The following is a 27,462-nucleotide window of genomic DNA, read 5'->3' on the forward strand; positions in this document are numbered from 1 at the left end:
TTTATCACTGAGTTGGTCTGGTCACTTATTGACCACTGACTTGGCCTGGTCACTGATTGACCAATGACTAGGCCTGGTCACTTAGTGAACACTGACTTGGCCTGGTCACTGATCGACCACTGACTTGGCCTGGTCACTTATTGACCACTGACATGACCTGGTTACTGATTGACCACTGACTTGGCCTGGTCACTTATTGAACATTGACTTGGCCTGGTCACTGATTGACCACTGACTTGGCCTGGTCACTGATTGACCACTGATTTGGCCTGGTCACTTATTGACCACTGACTTGGCCTGGTCACTGATTGATCACTGAGTTGGCCTGGTCACTGATTCAGCAGTTCAAGAGGAGTATTTATTAAACGAAAGCAGGAGTATAGTATAAGAACTTCACTCGCTACGCCCAATTAATTAATTGACGAATATTTAATGAGATGACCCAAAGCGTGAAATCATATTCAACTCTATGAAATGTAGACTTCAAGTCAAGCACTTGCTCGAGAGTTCTGAGGTCCAGTCGCTCCAGGACGACTATGAATAACCTAGACCTATAACAGTCGGTCATCGGTCGTAATAATAGACGGCTCGGAGCTTGGAGGTCTTTTCTTGTGTATGTTGAACGTCTGTGTTTGTAAACAGTAATGCTCTGTTGTGATCGACAGCTGGTAAACCAAGAAGTGGCGTTAGGCCTAGCCTATGTAGCTGTAGAATCTAGTTTAGAGCACGTGTCACGGTTTTGGTTTGAAACGGAGTTTGTACGGCTACATTAACCGACGGCTAGTGTTCGTAAATAGTATACACGGCAAGTTTTAATTGCCCCCCTCCAAATTTGGTCGACATTTTTTCAAATATAAATCCCAGGCCATTTCCAAACATTGTTGGGTAGTAAGTGCTTCATTTTGACAAGGTGGTAATTTCCGGCCGCCATCTTGGATTCGCCATATTCGATACAATTTTTTTTCTGATGTAAGGGTGACCCATTATTTCAAACTAGACTTTTACAATGCCACAATCCGTTTTTTTTTAAACTTTTGATCCGCGGTAAAGTTATGAGGGCTTTTTACAACATTATTTTAGCCCATTGTGCATTTACTAACTAATACCATTGACTATACCATAATGTCAAAATAGTGCTGGATAAAGATAAGTACACACCACCAGGCATTGTCAACCTATTTTCACTTGGTTATGATGGATGTAATTTTTTCTTTCACCATCTTGTACCGCCATTTTGAAATGTGATAAATTATTTTAAATATGAAGGTGGTGTTGTGACCCATCATTTCGAATAACAATTTTAACCTGAACTCAGTGCCAGAATCCGTTTTTCATCTTAATATTTTGTTTTTGAAATATTGACATTTTAAATAAAACAATTGCAATATTTAATAAAGAAAACTCGAAAAAAAAAATTGCGTCATTGAGTTCAGCTTAAAAAAGTAATTCGAAATGATTGGTCACAATACCTAGCCTATTTCATATTTAAAATAATATTTATCACATTTCAAAATGGCAGTTCTGCCGAAAACATTACATCAGTCATAACAAAGTGATAATAGGTCGACAATGACTGGACTTTGTATCCAATATGGCGAATCCAAGATGGCGGCCGGAAATGACCACCTTGTCAAAATGAAGTACTTACTACCCAACATTATTTGGAAGTGATCTAGAATTGATATTTTGAAAAAAAATGTAGAAAAAAATTGGAGGGAGGACAATTAAAACTATAACCTGTATATTTTTTCATAAACAAAACTTTCTTTGATTCTAGGCCTATGGATACAATAATGATCAATTAATTGAAAAATTGAAATATACTTGTTGTAAAAGTGCACATGTACAGTACAAACAGTCAGTGGTTATTTTTCATTTTGTAAAAATATAGACTTACTGCAAATTGATAAAATACGGTAAGAACTGCAGGCTTTCTGAGGAACCTGAAATGTCCGCTCACCTGTGGTGCATCAGAAAATTACTGGAAACAGACATGGATGTATAAGGCATAACACAATAAATAACCGAAGAACGTATATGCTGACAGAACAAACAATAATAATTATGTAGGTCCACTGAGATTTAGAAAATACAATGTTCTTTAAAAGACCATTTTAATTTGGAATCTAAGTACATTTTTTCATTGAAAGCATTGACTGACTGCAATCCTGCACCTCGATGGTGTAGTCGAGGTGAGATGAAACGAGGTATATTCAGACAAAACCCCATATATATATATATATATATATATATATATATTCAGGTACCCATTCAGAATTTGAAACAGCTCTCTTGCATTTATTTGATGCTGAGTTGAATGAAAATTAAATGGAGAAAATATTATCTTTCAAAACCTTTTATTAAACCTCATACTTAGACCTGTCTGAATATTTGCACCAACTTTCACAACATACCTACTGTAGTACTTTACAACAAATTATTATTGAAAATTGCTCATAATGCAAAAAACCCCTACTGCAGCAAACCTGCAGACTAAGTGAACAGTTTTAAATATAAAATGAAACTAACATTATGTTACATATTTTTTACTTCCATTTCAAAATCATGAACAACACAAAAACAAAAACAAACAAACAATTAAGTCAGCTGAAAACTATTTAAATTAATATATCTGTTTTAAGACAGTACAAACTCTTCCCCCATGAAATAATTCAAAGGATACTGTAGATGCTATATCTTCCGCAGTTGATTTATGTGCCGTCTCCATAGCATGTCATCATCAGCAACGGAGTACATAACTCTTCCAATTCTTTTCTTTATTTCGCCTTTTCTCCAAACAATTTTGCCATTTTTCACCATTTCTCTTACCAAAACATGTTCACCTTCTTTGAATTCTCTTATGGTTCCTTTGAAAGATGTACATCCTTGTTGGGCTGTGCGAAAGGTAGGTTTCAACGTTGACTCTAATGAAGGTCTCAACACATCTAACGAATTCCGCAGTTTTCTTCCAAACATCAACTCTGCCGGACTTTTTGTTGTTGTTGATGTTGGTGTTCGTCTGTGAGATGAAAGAACTTTAAGAAGTTTTTCTTTTAGGTTTCCATTTGTGTCCACTTCTTTTCTTAAGTACCTTTTCACTTCTTGAACATAGCGTTCTGCTTGACCATTGCTCTGCGGATTATATGGTGCAATGGTTCTGTGAATAATACCATTCTGTTTTAAGTAATTACTAAACTCTTCTGATTTAAATATTGAAGCATTGTCACTCACCAATGTATAAGGTAGGCCGAATCTTGCAAAAATATCTTCCAAAAACTCTATGGTTTTCTTTGAAGTTGCTTGTGTCATGGGACAGGCTTCTAACCATTTAGAGAATGAATCTACAACCAGTAAAACGTATTGATTTGATACAGGTCCTAAGAAATCAACATGTATTCTTTTCCACGGTGCATTTTCTGGTTCCCATGGATGCCACGCTTTAGCAGGATTCTTCTGATTTCTTTGGCAGGGTGTACACTGTTTCACAAATTGTTCTATATCGAGATCCATGTCTGGCCACCAGACATAACTTCTTGCAAGGGCCTTCATCCTAACAATTCCTGTATGAGACGAATGTAGATCATTCAAAACACGTTTTCTCAGAGTGCGTGGTTTAATAACTCGATCGCCTCTCATTATACAACCGTCCACTATACTCAATTCATCCAAGTGTTTTTTATACTCCTTATGACCCAATGGTTTACCTCTTAGTAAGCAATCGTAAATATCTTTCATTACAATTTCCTTCTGAGTTTCTTCTTGAATTTCGTCCAGCTTCACAGGCAATACATCATTGAATTGCCTAATTTGGTATAAACACGCTCTGTTTATGTCATCCATGAAATTTTCATCCTCTTTTCCTATTATCGGTGCTCTCGAAAGGGCATCAGACGAGACATTCTCCTCAGAAGTTATATGTTGAACCTCGTAGTCAAAACCTTGCAGGAATATGGCATACCTTAGAAGTCTTTGCGCAGTCATTCGTGGTAATTCCTTTGCGGGGTTGAAGATAGAAACAAGTGGTTTATTATCTGTTCTTAAAATAAACCTTTTGGAAAACACATATTGAAAAAACTTATTTACACCCCAAAAGATTGCTGTAGCTTCTTTATCGATTTGAGAATACGACCGTTCCGTGAGCGTAAGAGTGCGAGAAGCGAAACATATTGGTCTTTCCGATCCATCCGGGAGAGCGTGTGAAAGAGTAGCTCCAAGCCCTACTGGACTGGCATCAACTGACAGAATAATTGGTAATTTAGGGTCATATGGAACTAAAACTCTATCTGAAGCAATTTCCTTTTTTGTTTGAAGCCAAGATTTCTCACATTCTGAGGTCCAGGTAAACTTTCTACCACCTCTGGTCAGTTCATACAAAGGGTGCAACAAGCTTGAGAGATGATTGACAAACCTTCCATAATAGTTAATGAGACCCAACCAGCTTTTAAGCTCATCTTTATTGGTCGGTCGGGGAGCATTTACTACCGCCTCCACTTTGTCTTTACATTTGTGAATACCCTTTTCTGATATTTCATGTCCTAAATACACAATCTTAGCTTTAAATAAATTACATTTCTTACTATTGACTCGCAAGTTATTATTGGATAACCTTCTAAAAACTTCTTTTAGCCGATCTTTGTGCTCCTCTAACGTTTTACTCACTACTCTAATGTCATCGTAAAACACCGTAACACCTGGAATGTTGTCTAGAGCTTGAGATATGAATCTTTGCCACTCAGCTGGAGCATTTTTGATTCCGAACATGAGTCTATTGACAGCATATACACCCTTATATGTGCTAATGGCCTGTACTCTGGCACTCTCGTTGTCCATGGGAATGTTTAAATACGCTTGAGAAATATCAATAGTCGAAAAATACTTACAGCCACTCATGCTCGCAAATATGTCATCCAATGTTGGAATTGGATAATGATCAGGTTCCAAGGTCTTATTAACTGATACTTTGTAATCAGCACAAAGCCGAATATCCCCGTTTGGTTTAACTATCGGTACTATAGGTGTACCCCATTGACTGTAGGTCAACTTTGAGAGAATTCCCTCCTTTTCTAACCTGTCAATTTCATCATTGACTTTATCCCTTAAAGCAAAAGGAACAGGGCGGGGTGGCAGGTAAACCGGCTTAGAGTTTGGTTTCAAACTCAAATGAGCTTCATAGTTCGGTACTTTACCCACTCCTGGTAAGAAAACATTAGGAAATTCGCTCTTAAGATTCTCTATAAACTGGTCTTTTTTATGATCTGTTTGATCTTCTGATACCTGGTTTAATGAAGGAAGCTCAATTTTGAACAACTTTAACCACTCCCTTCCAAAAATACTGTCTACGTTCCCCCGAATAACATACAGGTTGCCCACAGATATTTGATTTTCATAGCAAATTTCGACAGTCGCAAACCCTACCGGGCGAATTATTTCTCCTGTATAGGTTCTTAACGGCATTCTTGTTCTATTTAGAATCTTACCTGGAAATAATTTCTTAAACAGATGCAGCGGTATAGTACTGACCACAGCACCAGTATCTAACTCAAAAGAGTTACGCTTATCGTCAATGGTACAGTCTAACATAATCTTTCCCGGCCTGTTTACCATTTCGGGTTGATATGCATCATCCGAGAGCTTAGACAATTTAGTACATTTCTTCTTTCTATCCACAATGGATAACATTGACATAAAAGGTGGATTTTGACACTCACCTTCCTCTTCATACTCATTTCCTGTCGAAGCGTCATCAGCTTGTCGCATGTTTTGTTTCTTTCTCCGACAAACTTTGCTGAGATGTCCTTTCCTCTCACAATTCCAACATTTAATGTCTGCTGGAATTTCGCACGCACTTATGTGATGGTGTCCCCCACACCTGAAACATGATATTTTACTACCCTTTCCTTGCAAATATCCAGCGCTTTTCTTCCCTCGAATCTGAAATTGTTCTCCAACTTTTGATTGCAAATTTGATTCTTGGATTTTCGTTGTTTCACTTTTGATTTGCTCAAAGTTACTTGCTATTTCAAGACATTGGTTAAACGTTTTATCTTCGTGAATTTCAATTAATCTAGACAGCAATTTTCCATCATGAATGCCCGAAATAAACTGTTGCCGCAGATGAACGTCAGATGTTGATGCATTACATTTTGGACATTTAAAATCACATTTACTGGCTAAGGTTTTCAGATCTTTGGCGAAGCTGCCTACAGATTCACTCGGATTCTGGATTCGTTTAGTGAACTTATGTTGTTCTGCAATAATACTTCCCTTAGGTTCCAGTAATAATTGTAAAGCTTCACATATTTCGCCATAACTTTTATCCTCAATGTCACATGGGTTCAGATTAATTCTCAGGTCGTGAAATACTTTAGGTGTCAACAAATTGATCAAATATTGCTTTTTCTTTAATTCTGACGTGATTCCGTTTAGGTCAAAAAAGTTGTCTAGCCTTACCATGTATGAACTCCATGTCTCATTGTCTTCATCAAATTTATCAAAATTAGAACAGAAAATAGGTTGACTGGGTGTTAATATACCTTCTTCTACTAGCTCCTGGTGTCTCTCACCCTTCCTCCTCCTCATCCTCGTCGCCATTGAACAGTTTTAAATATAAAATGAAACTAACATTATGTTACATAGTTTTTACTTCCATTTCAAAATCATGAACAACACAAAAACAAAAACAAACAAACAATTAAGTCAGCTGAAAACTATTTAAATTAATATATCTGTTTTAAGACAGTACACTAAGCGAATTTCCGTTTACCAGTATTGGATTTTTAATTATAGCCTTAATCTATTTAAATATCATTAGGTTTAATAACTACCTAGGTTTGCTGCTACAGAGAGGGTAATAAAGTGTGTTTTTAGTGAAATAACTCAAGTTATCGTTCATGGACGTATATATATAGTGATATATATATTATTCTTTAGGATTTCTTGATATAATTATGAAAATGAAACATGACAGAGTGTGCATTTTTGTTTAATACAAATGTTTCATGTTGCAATTTCATAATTCTATCAAGAAATCCTCAAGAACAATATAAAAGTCATTTGGCATTTTCATCATAGTGATATATATAATAAAAATTTGAACGAATAGTGTTTTTGGCCTCTAGAGACATAAAATTAAAAAGTATATCGGCCCCTGACCTAGATCTTACCGTGCCCCCTACGGTAATAGCTACTTCCCTTTAGGGAAATTCGGTAAACCAACTTTTAAAACAACTTGTTTTTTTAAACAACGGCTTTAACCGTTTAACGGTTTAACGGCTTTAACGGTTGTTTTTTTAAAACAACTTTTTTTACAAACAAGGGAGATTTATTTATATAGCCCTGTGTGGAATGTGTACTAAACGTATTACATAGCATAGGACCTTATATTATATTTTGAAGTTAGTGCGGAATAAGGGTATAAGCAATTATTATTAACATAACAGGTTTAAACAAAGAGTATTTATGGTTTATTGTGTTCATATTGGAGCAAAGTAAAATTACCATTGTTGAGCTAAGTTACATTTGCGCCATGTTGTTATTACAGTATGTTGCTGTGGTTAATACAATTATCATGTTACAATGATTTTTAATGTATCATTCTGATACAGGAAAGAAGCTTAAAAACTACAATTTTAAAAACTAAAATAGAATTAAATTTCATGAAAAGTACAAATACAAGTGGCAAAATGATTGACAACCTTGTGTAAAATGCTGTAATCAGAAAATAGATGATTGTTAAATCTTAAGAGGGGTTTCAAACTTGATGTAGGCCTATATAGTAAAGTGCCAAAAACCATTACAGTTATATTGATCTACATAGCACCCACCATTGACTTACATAGCCTAACCACTAAAACCAATAAGTCGTTGACTTGTAGGAGATGAGAGGCACGTCAAGGTTATTGATAATAAGTATTACTGATAGCCTCAAGGTCACACAGACTGTTATCACCTCCAGCAGATGGTCAAGCTGTAAACACTGCCCACACCCACTGCTCTGCCATCAAACATCAGGCATACACTGTAGCAATGTAGCTCGGGTAGCAATGTTCCTCAGATATCATTCTTATCTTACGGGAAAAATCACAAAAAAGTTGCAGAAACTTTTATAACTTAGTTTTTACAGCAATGAGGGTTATACCATTTGGTTCAGAGGTAAAAGAACTATAACATACTAAATTTTAATCAAAATTTTTTAAGCTTTTTTTATCATTTATTGTTATGGGGTTTTATGAAAAAATATTCAAATATATAAAAATGAGATGGTGTGTGTTTGTGTGTCTGTCTGTTACTTAATAACGCAAGAACCACTGAACCGATTAAAATAAAATTTTGTATGAAGGTAGCTTATATACGGTACCTGGTTAACATATAGGCTTATCCCTGTTATCATTTTCCCCTTGGGCTACGCCCCATGGGCTTCCAAAGTTTCAATGTTTACATTTTGGAAGAATGTAAATAGTCAAAAATATTAATTGAAGTCAGCTGCAAATACTATAATTTGAGAGTTCAAACAGCAGAGGTTGATAGGTACAGGTTCTGCTCCCAAGATTCCAAGTTTAATTAAAATATTTATGAGAATATACTTATTTTCATGGAAACAGAAGAATCATTACAATGTATAGTCTAAATAATTTGGAATAATTTTGATACGGTAGCTTTTTGTTTACAAATTTGAACTGATAAAAAGATGTTTGAATTAGGATTAATAGGTTTTAAATTAAAACTAAGAGCTATAAAATGTACTTGTACAGTTTTAAAAATTTTACTGACTCAATGTTTACACTTTTATTTGTGTTTTATTTAAATTTACAAACTAAATTTCAACTATACAGTACCCCACTTTTATTCTGTCCAGAACTACTACTACCATCATAGACTAACCAACACAAGTAGACTTCTCATCCCATTGTAAATTTTGAAGCTCGTTTTTCATGTCTAGTTCATGTACGCCACACTGGGCGCTAGTGTTGAAGAAATTTTGTTTATATTATTTTAGGGTTAATTTCTTGATTTGTGCTTTACTGTTTGGTTAAATAAATAGGGGACAAGTTATTGTCAATGATTAGCTCGTATTATTTGGTTAAACGAGGGTTTAAATGACTGTAATAACGGGAAACAAATTGTAAACAAAACACGACCTCTACATAAACCGTACAGGAACTAACAATAAAATAGTCTTCAGCTGTTCCATAAGGATGAGAAATCTACTAGGGGAGTATGTTTTATCTATGCTACCATCTACTACTTTTATTTTCTTCTATCGTCTACTTCACATTCCCTTTTTTACATTTACAAAAATCTCCTTAATAGTTGTGTTTTTAGAACACTGATTTAATTTGACTATGGAGAATATCACAAAACTAAGCTGCACTCACTTCACTTTTGTTTCTAAAATCAATTAAATATCTGTAACGTAACTATGTTTCTTTACTCAATGTTTTAAATGATGATGTAAATTAATGCAAATACATACAAGTTTTGAACTATGGAACGAGTTAAAATAATAACAACTGTTATGTATTATGTTGTTGATTTATATTTTAACTTATGAAATTTGTGCCCTGATTAACAATAATAGTGATTGGCTTTCTAACAAAAGGTAATTCAAGTTTTCCATTAGTTTATTTTTGCTTATTATTGTTATACACACTGATCCGCAGGTAAAGATTGAACTTTGTAAAAAGCTTAGTAGCTACGGTAAAACATATCAATTATATATGAAACCACTGTTTTTTTTTTTTTTACTACAGTGCCTTATGTTGTGCGATTATTTTTCCTTATTTACTTTATTTGTACGTTTTTAAGCTAAATAAATGTTTAAGTAAGCTTATCTTTTGAAAATTGAATCGTATGGGTACATAATTTCCATACATGAATCAGCGCCATCATTAGGCTAGGTAGCCTAGCCTTATCAAGAAAGATATTTTTTCAAACTAAGAGTTTCAGTTGAGTTATGTTCCTGAAACCAAAGGAGAATGTCTGACTATTTTATACAAAAGAATTAAAGATCAAATTTTTCGCTTCAGTGTCCTCTCCGTTGCAAAGAACGGGTACAACAGCTAGTTTAAAATAAAAATTTCAAAAAATGAAAAAAATCTTGGAGATACCATGGATTTAGTGTGATTAGATCACATGTTTATTAAGTATTTTGGCAATAAGATTAAAATGTTCTTTCTTTAACCTTCCGTCGGGCGCATTGATTTTCAAACACCAAAGGGCGCTCACGCACGGAAGTTACCTCTGGGAGTACAAAAACTGGGAGTAGAAAAAATAGCAATGGTGTTTGAAATAAAACACCTATTGTCTAATGCAAACAATAATTTGTTAGAAAAACCACACATTTTGTCAAAGCTCTTTTTCTTGAAAAAAAAAAGCTTACCAAACTCACGCACCATTAGTTCTTTCTTCTAAATGCTGTTCCTTGTCCTCCCTTTCAACTGAATATACTACACTGACGACGAGGATGTCTAGAAGGAAGCAGAAGAGCGTTAGGGAAGATGATGAAGAGTGTCACAGTGACTTGGGAAGGAAAATGGAGAAGTTCGTCTCTGAGAAACCTAAATGTGAAGAAATAGCAGAAGAGTATGTTGACAATTTTCAACTCGTTCGGTGAAAGGGTTGGGGGTTCAGATGAGTGTGTAAGGAAGGGGAAAAAGACTTACTACTGTCTTACATGGGAAGTGAACCACTCCTGAAGAACCTTGATTCTTGTTCATATGAAGAAATTAGACTGCATTTTTTACACTTTATGGTCCAAACCAAACTATTTTTGCTGTCCATTTTGAGTTTGAAGAGCTGTTAGGAATGAAAGTGAGTCCTTCACAGAATATTTCACCCAGTTAAAGAAATTAGGCAAGCAAACATGCTCAGTATGGCCAAGGCCTGGTCGTGTGGTCATTATCATCAATGTCTTCCGTGATCGTGGCAATTTTCTGATCATCCTTCACGCGGCCGTGTGCAGACATAGGTATTATCGTCTCACGCAGTCACGGAATTGTCACTGTTGCCATGTGCGAATGCAGTAAATTGAAAACTCCACGTAGAAATACAATAAAATTCAAGCACAACTCCCGGTTCAAAAAACTCCCGCATAATTCCTGGATTTCCCGGTCGGTGGACAACCTGTTATTATATATATTGCAAAGGGGCACTAATATTAGTTGTGACTAGGGCGCTGGCAGGGTAAAAAATGAGCCTGTAAATCTTTAGCATGTTTGGGCAAATGCTATGTGTCAGTGTGTTTGAATGGGAGACAATGAATGGAAAATGGGAATGGCAGTAATGGAAAAAAGATGATATTCCATTTGGACTTCCGTGGATGATCTAATTTGGAATGAAAATTCCACATGAAATTACTGTAAAATCAAACAATGTAGGCCTAACAAATGAGGATGTGAATATAACTTAAAGAGGAAGCCCAAACATTGGTGAAGGAATTTGATTGGCCTGGTGTTTTCTCGGATGGGCTGGGTAAAATTGAAGTATTGTTTTTGTCAACAATTTTAGAGTTTTGGGTGGAAATCCATTTTGGGGGCCCCAGAATGTAAAAAAGTAGTTTTCGTAGTGAAGTCTGTGTGTAGATGTGTAAATAGCTACAGACATATGGTCCGCTTTTGATGAAGGGTTCTGTAGTATATAAAAAAAAATCAAACATACTAATAAAATAAGGAACATTTTATTCTTAATGCCATATCCCATCACTAAAACCAGCAACATTTTTCCAAGTTTGGTAGCTCTATCTTCATTTTTCTTAAAATATTTACCTATGATTCAACTGTCCCAGGACTTAGGAGGACTTATAATACGATCCACCCGATGGGTTTCGTAGGAAGTATGTTGACATTTAACACGATACAAATTACAGTTGACATGAATAATATACAAAGATTAGGGGTAAAAAACCATGGTTTTCAAAAAGTGGGATAACCTCACTTTAGTCAGGGAACACGTTGTGTGTGAGGTTATCCCACTTTTTGAGAACCATGGTTTTAAACCAATGGTTTATAATCAATCCAGAGGCTAAAATGATTGATAAATCTATTTAAATAACATTAGGTTTAACAATCTACTACTGCTACAAGAAAACTAATAAAGTGGTTTTTTGTAAAATATTAATAGCTTAGTATAAAATAAATAAATTTTGCCAAGTTTTATCAAAATAAAAAAAGCAAACTACAACATTTTACGATACGCTATCTTCATAAGAATGAACATGGGAATCTATAATATTAAAACTAAACTGGGTTTTTTTATTTCACGATTCTGAATCAACCACTTGACGGATTTTCATGATTTTTGTGTTGAAAGAAAGATAATTTTGAGAACTAGGGAATGTCGAAGCCATAATTTTAGTTTAGGGTCCCAGTTTTTTAGAAATTAAGTTTTAATTTTCAAAAAGTCTAGCAGCCGACGGACGAGTTAAAGTCGTTTTACTGGTGGTTTAACTAACAGCTGGTTTCGAACTGTCATTGAAATGTTTATGTCACAAGATGTTTGTATACAAAACTATTGATCCAGAGTTTGCCTACACACTATTTCACTTTTAAATGCAGTTTATTACCTACCGTAAAAGATCTATGTTATCAGGAGATTGTGTAATTTTGAACTTAACATTTTAAACGTATAATCAAGTTTTGTTATAAATGCAATCCGTCTAAGTGTAAGTGCTCAATCCTTTAAGATATAAGTGGTTTACGTGTTGATGATACATCTTTTTCTAGATTTTTGAATATAAGTATGACTGCATACAGTACACATGAAAATGTCAACCGTGTTAGGGTTATTAAATGACGCGCAATGGTGTGGATATGGAACATTTTATTGTCTATTATAGTTACTACACAACAGCACACACATGAAGTAACGAGGACATTACATAACCTCACAACCGACTCCGGACATAGGAAGAATAATACATTCATTCTTAGAAGAAGAAGAAGTCATATAGGCCTAAGTTACATTGACACTTGATAGCCTAAAGATTGGGGCATGTATGTACTATATGACAAGAATATAAATTTATCCTCTCTAACACCACCCCTTAAATTTATATTCAGCAAAATAAACATAACACAATATGTAAAACACACAGAAAAAATTACTAGGCCCCTAAACATATTTCTTTTTGTTAGGTCTATGCATTTTAGAAAACAATATGTTATGCCCTAAACTAACTATGCCTAACAATTCCAAAATGTTGTACACAACTCTCATGTTTAACTTTTGTTAGGGGCTTGGTCAGAACATCTGCTAACATTTCTTCAGAAGGTAGATACTTAATACAAACAACCCCTGATTCAACATGTTGTCTCAAGAAGTGATACCTAATATCTATGTGCTTTGATCTAGCATTAGTTACAAAATTTTTTGTCAACTGAATAGCACCTTTGTTGTCACAATATACATCAAATGGGTTCAGAGCATTTTTTGGATCAATCTCTGAGATTAACTGTCTTAACCATAACAATTCTTGAACTGTAAATGACAATGCCATATACTCTGCCTCACAAGTGGACAATGCTACTGTTCTCTGTTTTTTGCTGAACCAAGATATTAAACTACCAGAACATTTTAACAAACAACCTGTAACAGAATATCTTTCATTTATTTTGTTTCCCCAATCTGCATCACAATAGGCTATTACATTTTTATTCTCTTCCCTTGAAAATTCCAATTTAAAATTAACAGACCCTTTTAAGTACCTAAAAATTCTTTTAACTGCTAACCAGTGTACCTTACTGTAAGAGTTATTGAATCTACTTAATAAGTTGGTAGCAAAAGAAATGTCTGGTCTTGTTATTTGTGACAAATACAGTAAACTACCGATAGCTTCTTGGTATGGAACACTCACCATGTCCGTCTCTTCGTCACTTACTGTCGTGAAGTCCAAGCCTGGATCAAGTGGAGTAGTTACTGGCTTCGCTTCGCTCATACCGAATCTCTGTAGCACTTTCTTGGTGTAGTCTTCTTGAGAGATCCAAATTTTTCCAGCTTCTCTGTTTCGAGTGATGGTCATGCCGAGACAATGGTTGACAGGTCCAAGGTCTTTCATATCAAAGTGTGTCTTGAGAGTACTCTTCGTCTTTTCCATGGATTTCTTGTTGTTCGAGAAGAACAGCATGTCATCGACATATAGAGCAATAACTTGTAGGTTATTTCCTTGTCTTGAATAGTAAACACACGGATCAGCTTGAGATCTCGTAAAGTTCAATCCAGATAGCACTTCGTCTATTTTTCTGTTCCAATTTCTTCCAGCTTGCTTCAATCCGTAGACGGCTTTCTTCAATTTCCAAACGTTTCCATCCTTTGAAGTAGCGATCTCTTTGGGTGGTATGACATAGACGTCTTCATGAAGATCTCCGTACAAGTACGCTGTTGTCACATCCATGTGATCTATCTCCAAATCTTCTTTGGCTGCCAAGGATATGAGGTATCGTATGGATGAATATTTCACCACAGGTGAGAACGTTTCTTCGTAATTTATCCCTTTTATCTGGCTACATCCTTTGATTACCAGTCTCGCCTTGAGAGTTTCTTCTTGGTTTTCACATGCGGGCTTAATTTTTAGTACCCATTTAGTTTTCAATGGTTTTACACCTATAGGTAGGCTAGTTTCTTCAAAGGTTTTGTTTTTTATCAAGGAGTGTATTTCTTTGTCAATACTTTGTTGCCACTGTTTTGATCTTTCACCACTTAGGGCTTCTTCTATGGTGATTTCTGTATCATCATTTTTTTCACTGTAGTATATTACATGATCAGGCCAAGTTTTCGGTTTCTTCTGTCTAGCAGATCGTCGTGGTGCTTCACTTGGTACGTCTTCATTTTCAAAACCAAGAAAATCTTCATCATCAGTAGCTTCATCTTCATTTGGGAGATTATCTTCTGCATGATGTTCGTTCTCTTCAGATCCATCTTCACTTGACTCGATTTGTGCTGAAAGGTTTACGTTGTTCTCCTGAACTTGCTTATTTAAATTTTGACTGGTCTCAGGATCCTCTTCTTTTTGGTTTTCCAAAAATATTACATCCCTAGAGATTGTAATCTTGTTCGTCTTAGGGTCGAGAAGTCGATATCCCTTTGTTGATGCACAGTAGCCTACAAAAATAAATTTTTGTGACTTTGGGTCCCATTTCTTTCTTTGCGTTTTTGGTATCTGTACCATGGCTTTGCATCCAAATACTCTCAGGTGAGCTAGACTGGGCTTTCTCCCATGCCATATCTCATAAGGTGTTTTATCTCCAAGGATTGCTGAAGGCGAGCGGTTTGTTAAATACACAGCTGAAGAAATAGCCTCAGCCCAATATATTTTAGGCAAGTTTGCATCAAACAACATTGTTCGAGCTTTTTCAACTAATGTTCTATTGGCTCGCTCCGCGACTCCATTTTGTTGAGGGGAGTAGGGAGTCGTAAGTTGGTGAACAATTCCTTCAGAAGAAAGATAGTTCTTCATTTCTTCATTGACGTATTCGCCACCATTATCCGATCTGATTTTCTTTATTTTCGCTCCCGTTTGTTTCTCGACCATGGCTTTGAAACTTTTGAAGATTTTTGTCACCTCAGATTTTTCTTTGAGAAAATACACATACATGAGTCTTGAGAAGTCATCAATGAATGTCAAGAAGTATCTTCGTCCGCCGACAGATGCAGTTTCCATAGGTCCACAGAGATCTGTATGTACAAGGTCTAGAATATTTTCAGAGTACATTTTGCCCGTTTGAAAGGTAAACGTGTCTGTTTTCCCATTATGCAAAGCTCGCATGGATCTTCCACTACAATATTGTCGTCTAAGCCTGTGGATATTTTAGACAGCTTTAACATACCTTTCCGGTTCAGATGGCCTAATCTACGATGCCATAAAATACCTTTATTCTCAGAATAAAAACAGTTTTTTATTTCTGTTGTATTCATACAATAAATTCCATTTTTTAGATGAGCTGTTGCAACTAAATTACCTGTCTCATTATTATGAACATAACCCCCACTTTTGTCAAAGGTTACAGTGTGTCCCTTCTTAACTATCTTACTCACTGATAGTAGGTTAACTGCCGAACTTGGTATGTGAAAAACATCATTGGCTTCTACGTCTACAACTTCACTACCATTATATAGCTCAAGATCTACAGTGCCAGAACTAACTGCAACTAGATCTGAACCATCTGCTGAAACTATTGTACAGCTATTTGGTTTTAGATTGCTAAGCTTATTTACATCGTTTGTAATGTGCGTGGACGCACATGAATCCAAGTACCATAAACCTTCATTATGGGTACGCCGATGACTGTCTACAGCCAGAAAAGCATTTTTCTTACTTGTATCATGGCTATTTTCATGTTTGTACTCATTAGGCCTACTTTTATTGGGCCTATCTGAGAATCTAGATTCATTAGGTCTAAACCTACTGTTTTGGTTAGGCCTATTAGATTTATTGTTACTACCATTTGATTGAGGGCAATTCTTAGCTAGATGGTTAGGCTTATTGCACCTAAAACATTTTAGCGGTGTCGACTTATTAGACCTAAACTGTTTATTGGCATAAAGAGCAGATTCACCGGTCCAGTCCTCGGATTTCACATCCTGAAGGAGCTTTACTTTGATGGAATCACCAGTGATAGGTGTTCCCGAATTTTCTAATGCCATGATCATCGGTTTGTAGTGATCAGGCAAACCTGCGAGTAGCAAGGTACCAATCCACTCCTCACTAACATTAAATTTCATTTCATTTAACTTAAAAGCTGTTGTTATGATTCTATCACAATAATCATCAATAGACTTACATTTTTCAAGCATGGTTGTGACTAAGGTTTTTAGTAGGCCAACTTTCCTTGTTAAGCCAGAATCCTCAAAGGCCTTTTCCAGGGCGTTCCAAGCTTCTGCAGCCGTTCTAGTGTCTCTGATGTGAGAATAATTAATCTTATCCACAAATAAAACTATTCTTGAATGGGCTTTCTTGTCTTTTTTCTTCCAGTTATCACTGATGGGGTCCGGTGGGGTTTCCTCTATGACATCCCAAAGGTCATCATGTACGAGATAGGCCTTCATTGCAAATTTCCAAGTTGAGAAGTTTTCCCTCCCCTGCAGTTTTTCAACAATAGGTAGACCTGAAGAAGCACTCATTTTTTGTCGGTACTGTCTTCAGAACAAAGAACAAAAGTCTCACGTAGTCGCACACGGCACAACCTATGTGTAGGTTAGGATCAATCGTTACTCGCGAACCCGTGAACAAACTGATATCACAATGTTCCAGTTATTAATATCCATATCCACAAACGGCCTCTGGGCCCATAACCACTGTTAGGGTTATTAAATGACGCGCAATGGTGTGGATATGGAACATTTTATTGTCTATTATAGTTACTACACAACAGCACACACATGAAGTAACGAGGACATTACATAACCTCACAACCGACTCCGGACATAGGAAGAATAATACATTCATTCTTAGAAGAAGAAGAAGTCATATAGGCCTAAGTTACATTGACACTTGATAGCCTAAAGATTGGGGCATGTATGTACTATATGACAAGAATATAAATTTATCCTCTCTAACAAACCGGTGTAGTAGGTCTCCAGAAAACTGACCAGTAAGCTGCAGTGTGTCAGTAGAAACCAAAATCGATTCATACCATATCATAACTATCCCAGTACGGTAGTACTGATAGTAGTACTGTACTGATGATTCAGAAACTCGATAAAGAGGTACATTCCAAAAGTCTCAGATCTCGGGTGGGCTGGGCAGGCTTTGCATGGCGGAGAGAAGATACTTCAAATTTTAAAAGTGTATTCCAAGGAGTACTACAAGGTAGAAGATCACGTAATGAAAGACATCTTCAGACTGGTATCTTCCTTAGAAATGGCAAGGGATAGAAGAGAACGGGAGGCCAGGATCATTTTAGAGGTTTCAGTGGCCAAGGTGGTAAAATAAGGTAGGTAAGTGATAGTAGGCCTATGCAGTGGAAGGTGGTATGTAGCTGCTGTAATGATAGCAGTGTGTGTGAATCGGCCACCAAGTTGTAAACTAGCTGTTCTGAATCATATTCAGTTTTAATAGACTACTCGATTCCCGTACGTAGGACGGGCCAAACCGCTCGTTTTAAATTAAAATTATTTTGAATTTTCTCCGTAACCGATAAACTATACAAAAACACTTTGATGTACTAAACTATTTATTTTTTTAAGCTCTTTAAAATGTTTTGGAGAGAAATTTGGAAATGATGTGTTTTTAGCGAATTTCCCTATAGGGAAGTAGCTATTACCGTAGGTGGCACGGTAAGACCTAGACCCGGGACCGATTTACTTTTTCATTTTGATGTCCCCAGAGGCCAAAAACACTATTCGTTCAAATTTTTATATATATATATATATACGTCCGATAACGCGATAACTTGAGTAATTTTTGTCTGATTTTGATGAAATTTGGTTTAAAGGTGTAAAGCGGGATAAACTTGAATGAGTTCGCAAACCAGCACAATCGGATCATGGGAACGGGGCTTTACGGGGGGTTTTATGGGGTAAAAATTGGTTTTTCTCACTTTTGACCCTCAAAACACAAAATTTCCCAATTTCTCTTTAGACCTTTTTAAAGAGCTTAAAAAAACAAATAATTTAGTATGTAAAAGTATTTTTGTTCGATTGTTAGTAACGGAGAAAATTTAAATTTAAAATTCCAATGTTATTCTTATGGAGAATATTGTCAAATGTTGTAGTTTGCTTGTTTATGAATATATTTTGATCGAACTTGGCAAATTTATTTATTTTGTACTAAGCTATCAATATTTTACTCAAAAACACACTTAATTAGTTTCCTTGTAGCAGCAAACCTAGGTACTTGTTAAACCTAATGTTATTAAAATATATTTCACTGAAAATCAATTCAGACAAATGGAAATTCGCTTAGTCGGCAGGTTTGCTGCGGCGGGGGTATTATTAATATAGATACAGTTTTAATATTCAGGGAATGTTATATGATAGTTTTGGGGTAAGTAGAAATGTTCAAATATAAACCCCTATCGAGTTATGAATAATTGTAATGGTAATAAAAGAAAAAGAGCTATGGCAGTTAAAAAGTTTAATTTTTCCCCCTTTTTGAGAAAAATACTTTTTTTAACTGCTTTAGCTTGTTGTCAAAATTCCGAGAAATTTTACAAATTTTAGAAGTAGGGCGTTTTTTGAAGGTGAAGGGGTGTAATTTTCGGAAAACGCCAATAAGTGTTTTGTAGGAAATTTAATTCCTAACTATGAGTATTCTTTCAAATCTTTGCTAGCTTTTACCGTTTTTGAGCTATAGCTGTTAAAAAAACATGTTTTTATCAAAAAGGGGGTAAAAATTAAAACTTTGAACTGCCATAACTTTTTTGCGCCATTCTTTTTCTTTTATTATAACCTTTACAATTATTTATAACTCGATAGGTTGAACATTTCGACTTACCTCCAAACCACCCATTTTTGGTGGAGGGGGGAAAATTTACATAAACCAAAAACTTCCTTTTTTGATCAGATAAACATCTCCCGAACATTATAATTTTATCTCTATTAATAATAAAAAAATACCCAGGGGTGGGACTTTTGTGACACTCGGTATATATAATAAAATAAAACTTTTGCAAAACTTATGACAGCTAGCGATACTATTGGAACATCTTTGCCACCAAGACTGATATTCGAATATATAATAGGTTACGTACCTTGGTTCTTCTTCTTTGTGTCTGCCGTGTAACCTGCGTCGGTTTGTCCCGTGTTAAATGTGGCCGGCCTATCAATCGTCTTTTATGTTCCGTAACTTGTGTTTTTTAAATAATAAACTTTGTGTTAACCTGTATTTATATAATGATGAAGACTTCCGTCGGATTTTTGACCAGCTTCTACATGATGTTTTGAAAAAGGATTTGACAATGGGTCTTTGTACCCGAAACTAGTCATCCATTGGCTAAAATAAGACTGAAGACGGACCAAGGTACTTAACCTATTATAGATACTATTGGACCGAATTACACGTGGTTGTTACCAAATGAAAGATATTTTCCTGTAGATGTGGCCCTTTATAAATTAAAATAGGCTAAAAAATAAATTTTGAATTTAAAACAAATTTACAGCACATGGGCCTTATGGGTTGCCAGGCTGGTTGGTGACAAAATAACAACAAAATATAAACAGAAAAAAACAAACAAATTCCAATAACATGGTTCATTTACAGTGTGAGGTGAAAATAGAGAAGTCTGTACATTACATATTTTTGGTAAATTTTTTGACCACAGGGGACCTCTAGGAACCAATATAAAAATCAACTTTTCTTATGAAGATTTAACACGGGGTCTGGGGTCAAAATTTAAAGCTTTTGACAGCTAGCCAAACCATACGAACTACACACGGGTTGTTACAAAAGAAAGGTAATTGTCTGTATATTTGCTCATTTTACTTCGATTTCAGATATTACTTGACTAAATACTAAATGTTTTAAAAACGGAAATTAAAATCTCTATTGACATTTTAATATGGGGTAAAATTTTATCTGTAGTTCTATTATTGGACCGATTTACATGCAGGTTGTGTTAAATGAAAGGTAATCTTACATATAAAAAAAAAACTTTTGCTAAGCTTATGACAGCTAGCCTGACCATACTACTGGACCAATTTATACGGGAAAATATATATATATATCCATAAACAAGCAAACTACAACAGTTTACTTATTCTCCATAAGAATAACATGGGAATTTTAAGTTTACAATTTATTCAATTTTCTCCGTAATCAATAACCGCACAAAAACACTCCAATATACTAAATTATTTTTTTTAAAGTTATTTGAAATGGTGTAAAGAGAAATTGGGAAATTTTATATTTGAGGGTCAAAAATGAAAAATGAAAATGTTTTTGGTTTCTGGGGACATCAAAATGAAAAATTAAAGTCCCGGGCATAGGTCTTTACCATGAGACCTACGGTATCAGCTACTTCCCTATAGAAAATTTCGCTAAACACAGTTCACTCAAGTAACAATGAATATATGAAAAGTGATTGTGTGGTTGTGTGATTGTGTGGTTGTGTGACTGAGTGGTTGTGTGATTGTGTGGTTGTGTGGTTGTGTGGTTGTGTGGTTGTGTGGTTGTGTGCTTGTGTGGTTGTGTGATTGTGATTGTGAAACATCTGTACCAAACTCCACTTTAGAAAAATATGATTTATCTCTAGTATAGTACTGCACATTGACTAGGATCAAACGTCTATATTTCTAGAAAATGTTGGTTAAGGTTAAACCAATTAGTTTAAAAATCAGGGCGGATAAAACTTCCTCTACTGTTGCCCCGGTAGAGGTGGTTAATCAGATCGGTGGTTATTCTCGAGATGGTTAAAAAATAATCTACTATGGAAGTAAAACATAAAGTTGCCATGGAGTTTGCCACGCTACGCTGCCCCCACCCCTCTCTCTCTCACACACACATATATTACATGGCCAGTCAGTGTAAGGGTGTTGTTTGTCCAGGGAGACCGGGACTACATAGGGTTTGCCACGTTGCCAGAGCAAGTTCACCGGAAGTCTGTCAAGAGAGGGTTCGACTTTACGCTCATGGTTGTTGGCGAGTCAGGTCTCGGAAAATCTACTCTTATAAACAGCCTCTTCCTCAGCGACCTCTACAAGGATCGCAAAACACCTACCGCTAGTGGTGAGTGTAGTCACATTTCAAAATAATATTTATACTAAATTATAAGAAACTAGTCTAGTAACATCAATAAATGGAACTGTAACACAGTAAAATACCCCCACCCCAGCAAACCTGCAGACTAAGTGAATTTTTATTTGCCTGATTGGACTAAAATGTCTATATATAGCCTCTCTTAGAAGTTTTGAGTAGTGATTATTAGTAATTAAAAAACGGTCCTAGGTAAAGTAGTGTACGCAACTCGCGTAAATAGTGTTAACGACACTCGTAGAAGTTTTTAAGGCACTCCCCAAGAATCGTACCTTAAATTTTCTACTTTGTATCGTTAACACTATCTTTACGTGATCGTTGTGTAAACTACTATTTTAGGAAACAAATCAATAACCTTTTTCAATTTGACACCACTTTGTTTTTACAAAATACAGGGTGATTACTAATGAAATAGACAAACTGTATATTAAGTTAAATATGGTGACGCACGGCGTACTATTTTAAGCTAATTAAAATGGATGTAATTGTTTGTAGTGGACTGTATAAATGAAAAGCATGTGTTGTTTAAGACACTGAGTTTAGTGAATTGTTAAAATATTAAAAACTGAACAAACATGACTGAATGATATGACCTTGAATTGATTGACTGTACTTTAATGATGTTTGAAGGAATGAAAATTGAACCGCCTGGACAATATATTGCCCAGTGTGCTGTAGCACTAAAAACTCAACTGTCACGGACGGCACGAGTGTTGCGACTGACCAAAAGGGTTGCTTTTTACACCGCCACCCCTTGTAAATCAAAGTGGCGGGAGAGACAAAAATGAGAAACCCCTTTGCCACCGAAACCAGGGCCGTGTTAAGAGTCAGTGGAGCCCTGGGCAAGCCCAAAAGCAGCGCCCCCTTTTTTCCTTGTGCGGGCGGTGGCGGTGGTTGGGGGGCACGCGGTGGGCGCCCCCAAACCTCCGGCGCCCCTGGGCATATACCCAGTCTGCCCGTTTATAAAAGTGGGCCTGGCCGAAACATCCCGCCCACATTGAAAATACCACTTTCAAAATAGCCTGGCATGTTCGCAGAAAATGAATGATTAGATTTACATAAAAGCGGTTTTGAAAAACAAAATATGGATGACTTCCATGAATTTTAAAACAAATATTTAAAATATGTACATAAATTAGCCTTACGGCACAAATGTTCAAATAGTTAGTCAGAAAATATAAAAAATTTGCAAATACAGTATGTTCAACAATGATTAACAATGATATATATACGTATATAATACATTAATCAAAACATGAAAATTGCAACGTCATGAAAAATTAGTATTTATTTTGAAAACTGAGTTTATAATATTAAACTTTGTTTATTAGACACAGTAACAAAAAAAATTAAATTTATGATATAAATAATATGTAACTTAGATTATCAACGTTGTCCATATTAATGATTTTGAATTTTTAACACTTTTATGACTATTTTGTTTTTTAATTTTGATGGAAGATTATATTTTTCTTAAAATTCATCAAACAAATTTGTAATAGTCCCTCTTGCACCAATCATTGTGCCAATTACTGATATAGAATTTAGATTATATTATTATTTGTTTCTTAAATTTACTTTCAATTTACTTTCTGTTTATTATTTACTATGAATTTTCCTCTTTTCTTCATCTACTTCTAGGGGTTGATTTGTTGATGTTTCAAACCTTATAGTTGGATCAATTACAATTCCACTTGTGACGCAAAATTCTAGGGGGGGAATAAACTAATATTCACCTAAGTCAGGCTAGGCCTACCCTAGAACCGGCCACACTCAAATTTCTTCCCCGGAGTGCTCAGAAGGAGCCGAGAAAAATCCAGGGGTCGATACGAAGTTGTCACGGCTTTGACTGATCAATTTATTTAAATTTAATCGAAGGCTCAGAGCTCTAGAAGCGCTCAGGAAATCCTGCAGACGCTCAGTAGGAGCTATTTCATCCTCACCTTCGCTAACGTGTTTTGGAGAATTTTGCCTAACTTTTATACTGACTCTGTAGGACTGACGAGTATTCAATCTTAGCCAATGTGATTTAAATACTCGTAATAAACTGTGAACTATCTGGCTAAAATCGTTGATAAATAATATAAAATCGAATATAAGGTAAAAGTAATTCCTACAGAGTCGTCGGGCCTAATTAATATAATTGAACGGAGAATTTAACGTGATAGGTTTAAAAATAGATTTAATATTAATTTACGTAGCTGATTGTTCAAATCAGCCTGCTCCCAAGACTTGATTCTTTCACCCGCCAAAGACGGGGTTTAGAACTTAGACGACAAGTCTCGGGGTATTAAAACGGTGAAAACGAGATATAATTTGGACGTGATAATTATTTGTTGAGCGAACGTAGAAATCGTAATTTCGAAACTAATGAATTAAAATTAAATAAACGATAGCCACCGCTAGTCCACTGGCAGGCAGGAACTGGCGGGTCAAGACTCAAGTTAAGATATTAAATTTAATAATTCGAAACGGAATATTAAGAAAACGAAAAGGTATAATAAGTTAATTATGCGTAAGATAAAACAGAAATAACGTAAAACGTCAAAAGGGGCCTAACTAGTATGGTAGCTAACCTTCGTAATAATGTCGTTGTCGTATTCGTGACTCGTGCGAGCTAGTCGGTGGTCAAACAGCGAATAATCTTGTCCGGCTCAAATCATGATTTCCTCGGTCGAGGCTTAATCGCTCTGGTGGTGAGTTCGAGAACTAGCCAACAGCTGATCGGAGATTCGCCTGTTGAGCCGGTCTAGTTGTCGTCTGTCGTTGGTCAACAAACACCATTTTGAGGTTAAGTGATGTTGTAATCGGCGTTAAACATTCGTAAAATCGGTCGTTTTAACTTTATTATGTGAAACGGAGTGCTATTATGAATAAATATATCGTTGTGGGTGTGTTTGTGTACTTCACTGTTATTAAAAGTAGGCCTACGTTCTTTGGCCCATAGCCCAAGCTAGGGCCAGCACATAGGCCTAGGATTAGGATGTTGTGGATAAAAATCGGGTAAGTTATGGTGTTTGTTGACTAGCAATACGTTTTTACCCCCCTTAAAATTTGGTACCTCACACCCCTTACCAACTTCACAAAAAAAAGAGAAAAAAAAGATTTCTAACGTGAGGGGGATGGTCCAAAGGGTCTCGAAAAAGGGGCAGCTGAAGAAACGGCGTCGTGAAGAAGAGGTCGTGTACGAGAGGGAAAAGGAAACGAAAAAATAAAATCTTCTTGAAAACAAAATAAAAAGGACTTCTTGAACGAAAATAAAAACCAACTGGTATAAAAACACCTCTCGTAAAATCGAAAAACGAATAAAAGAACGATAAAACTAAAGAACTTCTGAATCATCCGTAGGGGTCGGCCCTCAACGTTGGTGGTAGGGCTTCAGGTCCTTCACGTGAACCACGTGTGACACCCCCGTGCGCACGTCTCTCACCACGTACATGTTGGCCCCACGCCGCTCCTCAACCTCGCAGGGCCCGTCGAACTTGGGCGCGAGCTTCCCAACCACGGCGTCGGTCGCGGAAGACAGCGTGTGAATCCGCCGCAGCACGCGATCGCCGTTGCGGTACCTCACCTCCCGCCGGCGGAGGTTGTAGTACCTTGCCTGCTGCTCGTAGGCGGTCTTGAGGTTTGCGTGGACCTTTTCGTAGAGGCGTTCGAATTCTCTGCTGCGGCTATCGTGGACTTCGGCGAGCGTTGGCTGTCCGTCAACGTCGGGCGTCGCCTCCAACGTTTTCCCTCGGACAGCTTTCGGAACTCTGAGTTCGCGGCCTAATGTTAACATCGCCGGCGTGTAACCCGTCGAATCGTGGACGGCGGTGTTCATGGCGAACTGGAGCTCGGCGATATGGGCGTCCCATGACCTATGATTCTCCTTCACGAACTGAGAGATCATGGTCTTCACGACACGGTTGACTCGTTCTACCGGGTTCGATTGTGGACTGTAGGGAGCTGTGTTCGTGAAAGTTATGTCCCAATCCGTCGCCAGGTCTCTAAAGAGGTTCGAAACGAACTGAGTCCCGTTGTCGGTGATTATGGACTCAGGCGCTCCGTATCGAAGGAGCATCTCTTTAGTTTTGCTGACAACGTTCTTGGCCGTTGCTGACCCGATAGGACATAACTCAACCCACTTGCTGTACGTGTCCTGGATCACCAGCAGAAAGCGGTGGCCCTTTCCCGACCTGGGTAGCGGACCCACTAGATCGGCGGACACCGTGTACCACGGACCTTTTGGAGCCCGGAAGTACATCTTCCCTGCTGGTTTCGTCTGCGCCACCTTGTACTTTTGGCAGGCATCACAGGATCTTACGTAGGCTTTCGTCTCCCGACGCCATCCAGGCCAAAAATATTCGGGCCCTACACGGCAAAGTGTTTTCTTGACACCAAGGTGTCCTGCCGTAGCGTCATCGTGGTTCTGTCGTAGTACCGCCTCTACTTGCCCTGGAGGAACGCACATTCTCCAGGACAGCTTACCACCACTCCCATGGCGTTGGGAGGTTCGGTAAAGGCGGTTCTCCACGATTTGATATCGCGGATAGCGTCGAGGGTTTGCGGTCACAGCTGCGTACAACCGGTCGTACCAATCAGTCGGAGGGACGTCGTTGGCTTCGTCGGGGCGTGCGTCGGATTGCGTCGTGTCATTCCGTTGGTCTCCCGGTCTCGTCGATCCCCTGCGTCTGGACGTGCGTCGCTCGCGAGGCGCGTCTGTCACCTCCGATGTGAGATGACTCACCGCGACCAGGCCCGATTGGCCCTCGTTGGTCACGGGCTGCCTCGACAAAGCGTCGGCGACGCGGTTCAGGGTGCCCTTCCGGTACTTGATCTCGAAGGTGTACTGCTGAAGTTCCATCACCCACCGTGCCAGACGTCCGCTAGGCTCGTGTAGTCTCATCAGCCATTTCAGCGCGACGTGGTCGGTTATGGCGACGAACTCGTAACCCTCGAGGTACGGTTTGAATTTTCGGGTCGCCCAAACCAGAGCAAGACACTCTAACTCCGTCGTTGTATAGTTCTTCTCTTGGTCCGTAAGCAGTCGGCTAGCGTAAGCGATTACGACTTCGCCGGATTCTTGGTTCTGCGTGAGAGCGGCTCCAAGACCGATGGTCGACGCGTCGGTCTGGAGGACAAACGGGACCGAGAAGTCGGGACAGGCTAGGACAGGAGCGGAAGTGAGGCGTCGTTTTAGTTCCTCGAACGATTCCTCCTGTTCAGGGCCCCACAGCCACCGAGCGTTCTTCTTCAACAGTTGTCGCATCGGGGCGGTTACTTGGGCAAACCTGTCCACGAAACGACGGTACCAGGACGCGAGACCGAGAAAGCTTCGAAGGGTTTTGCCGTTCGTAGGTCGTGGGAACTCGTCGATAGCACGGACCTTCTCTGGGTCGGTCGATATCCCCTCGTTGTTGACGACGTGTCCGAGATATCTGAGCTCCTTTTTGCAGAAGTTACACTTCTCTGGGTTTAAACGTAGGGCAGCCTTTCTAAGGCGTTCGAAGACCACCCGGAGGATCTGCAAGTGCTCAGTAAACGTGGCGGACACCACAACGAGGTCGTCGAGGTAGGCGAACACCTTCGGCTCAAGCTCCGGACCGATGACCTTGTCCAGGAGGCGTTGAAAGGTCGCTCCGGCGGAATGGAGTCCGAAGGGCATTACCGTAAACTGGAATAGGCCTAACCCGGGTACGGTGAACGCGGTGATCGGTCGGCTTTCCTTCGCTAACGGCACCTGCCAATAGCCTTGTTTTAAGTCCAGTGTGCTGATGTACCTCGCCGTCCGTAGTTTC

General features: G+C 37.7%; 1 protein-coding gene across 3 annotated transcripts in view; it reads left to right on the forward strand.

Moving 5' to 3' along the window:
- Positions 1 to 27,462, forward strand: part of LOC128982862 (septin-4) — a 102,522-nt gene that overhangs the window by 19,144 nt on the left and 55,916 nt on the right. For 2 of the 3 annotated variants that reach the window (XM_054401907.1, XM_054401909.1), the window contains exon 2: positions 21,479 to 21,655. In XM_054401907.1, the coding sequence (XP_054257882.1) occupies positions 21,479 to 21,655 (177 nt within the window). Of the gene's footprint in view, positions 1 to 21,474; positions 21,656 to 27,462 lie in introns of all 3 variants that reach the window. The other variant, XM_054401908.1, reaches the window with a different exon arrangement.

This window comes from Macrosteles quadrilineatus, unplaced genomic scaffold, assembly GCF_028750875.1.
Source record: "Macrosteles quadrilineatus isolate MER2022 unplaced genomic scaffold, UCM_ALF_1.0 Scaffold_1__1_contigs__length_201487025, whole genome shotgun sequence".
NCBI lineage: Eukaryota > Metazoa > Arthropoda > Insecta > Hemiptera > Cicadellidae > Macrosteles > Macrosteles quadrilineatus.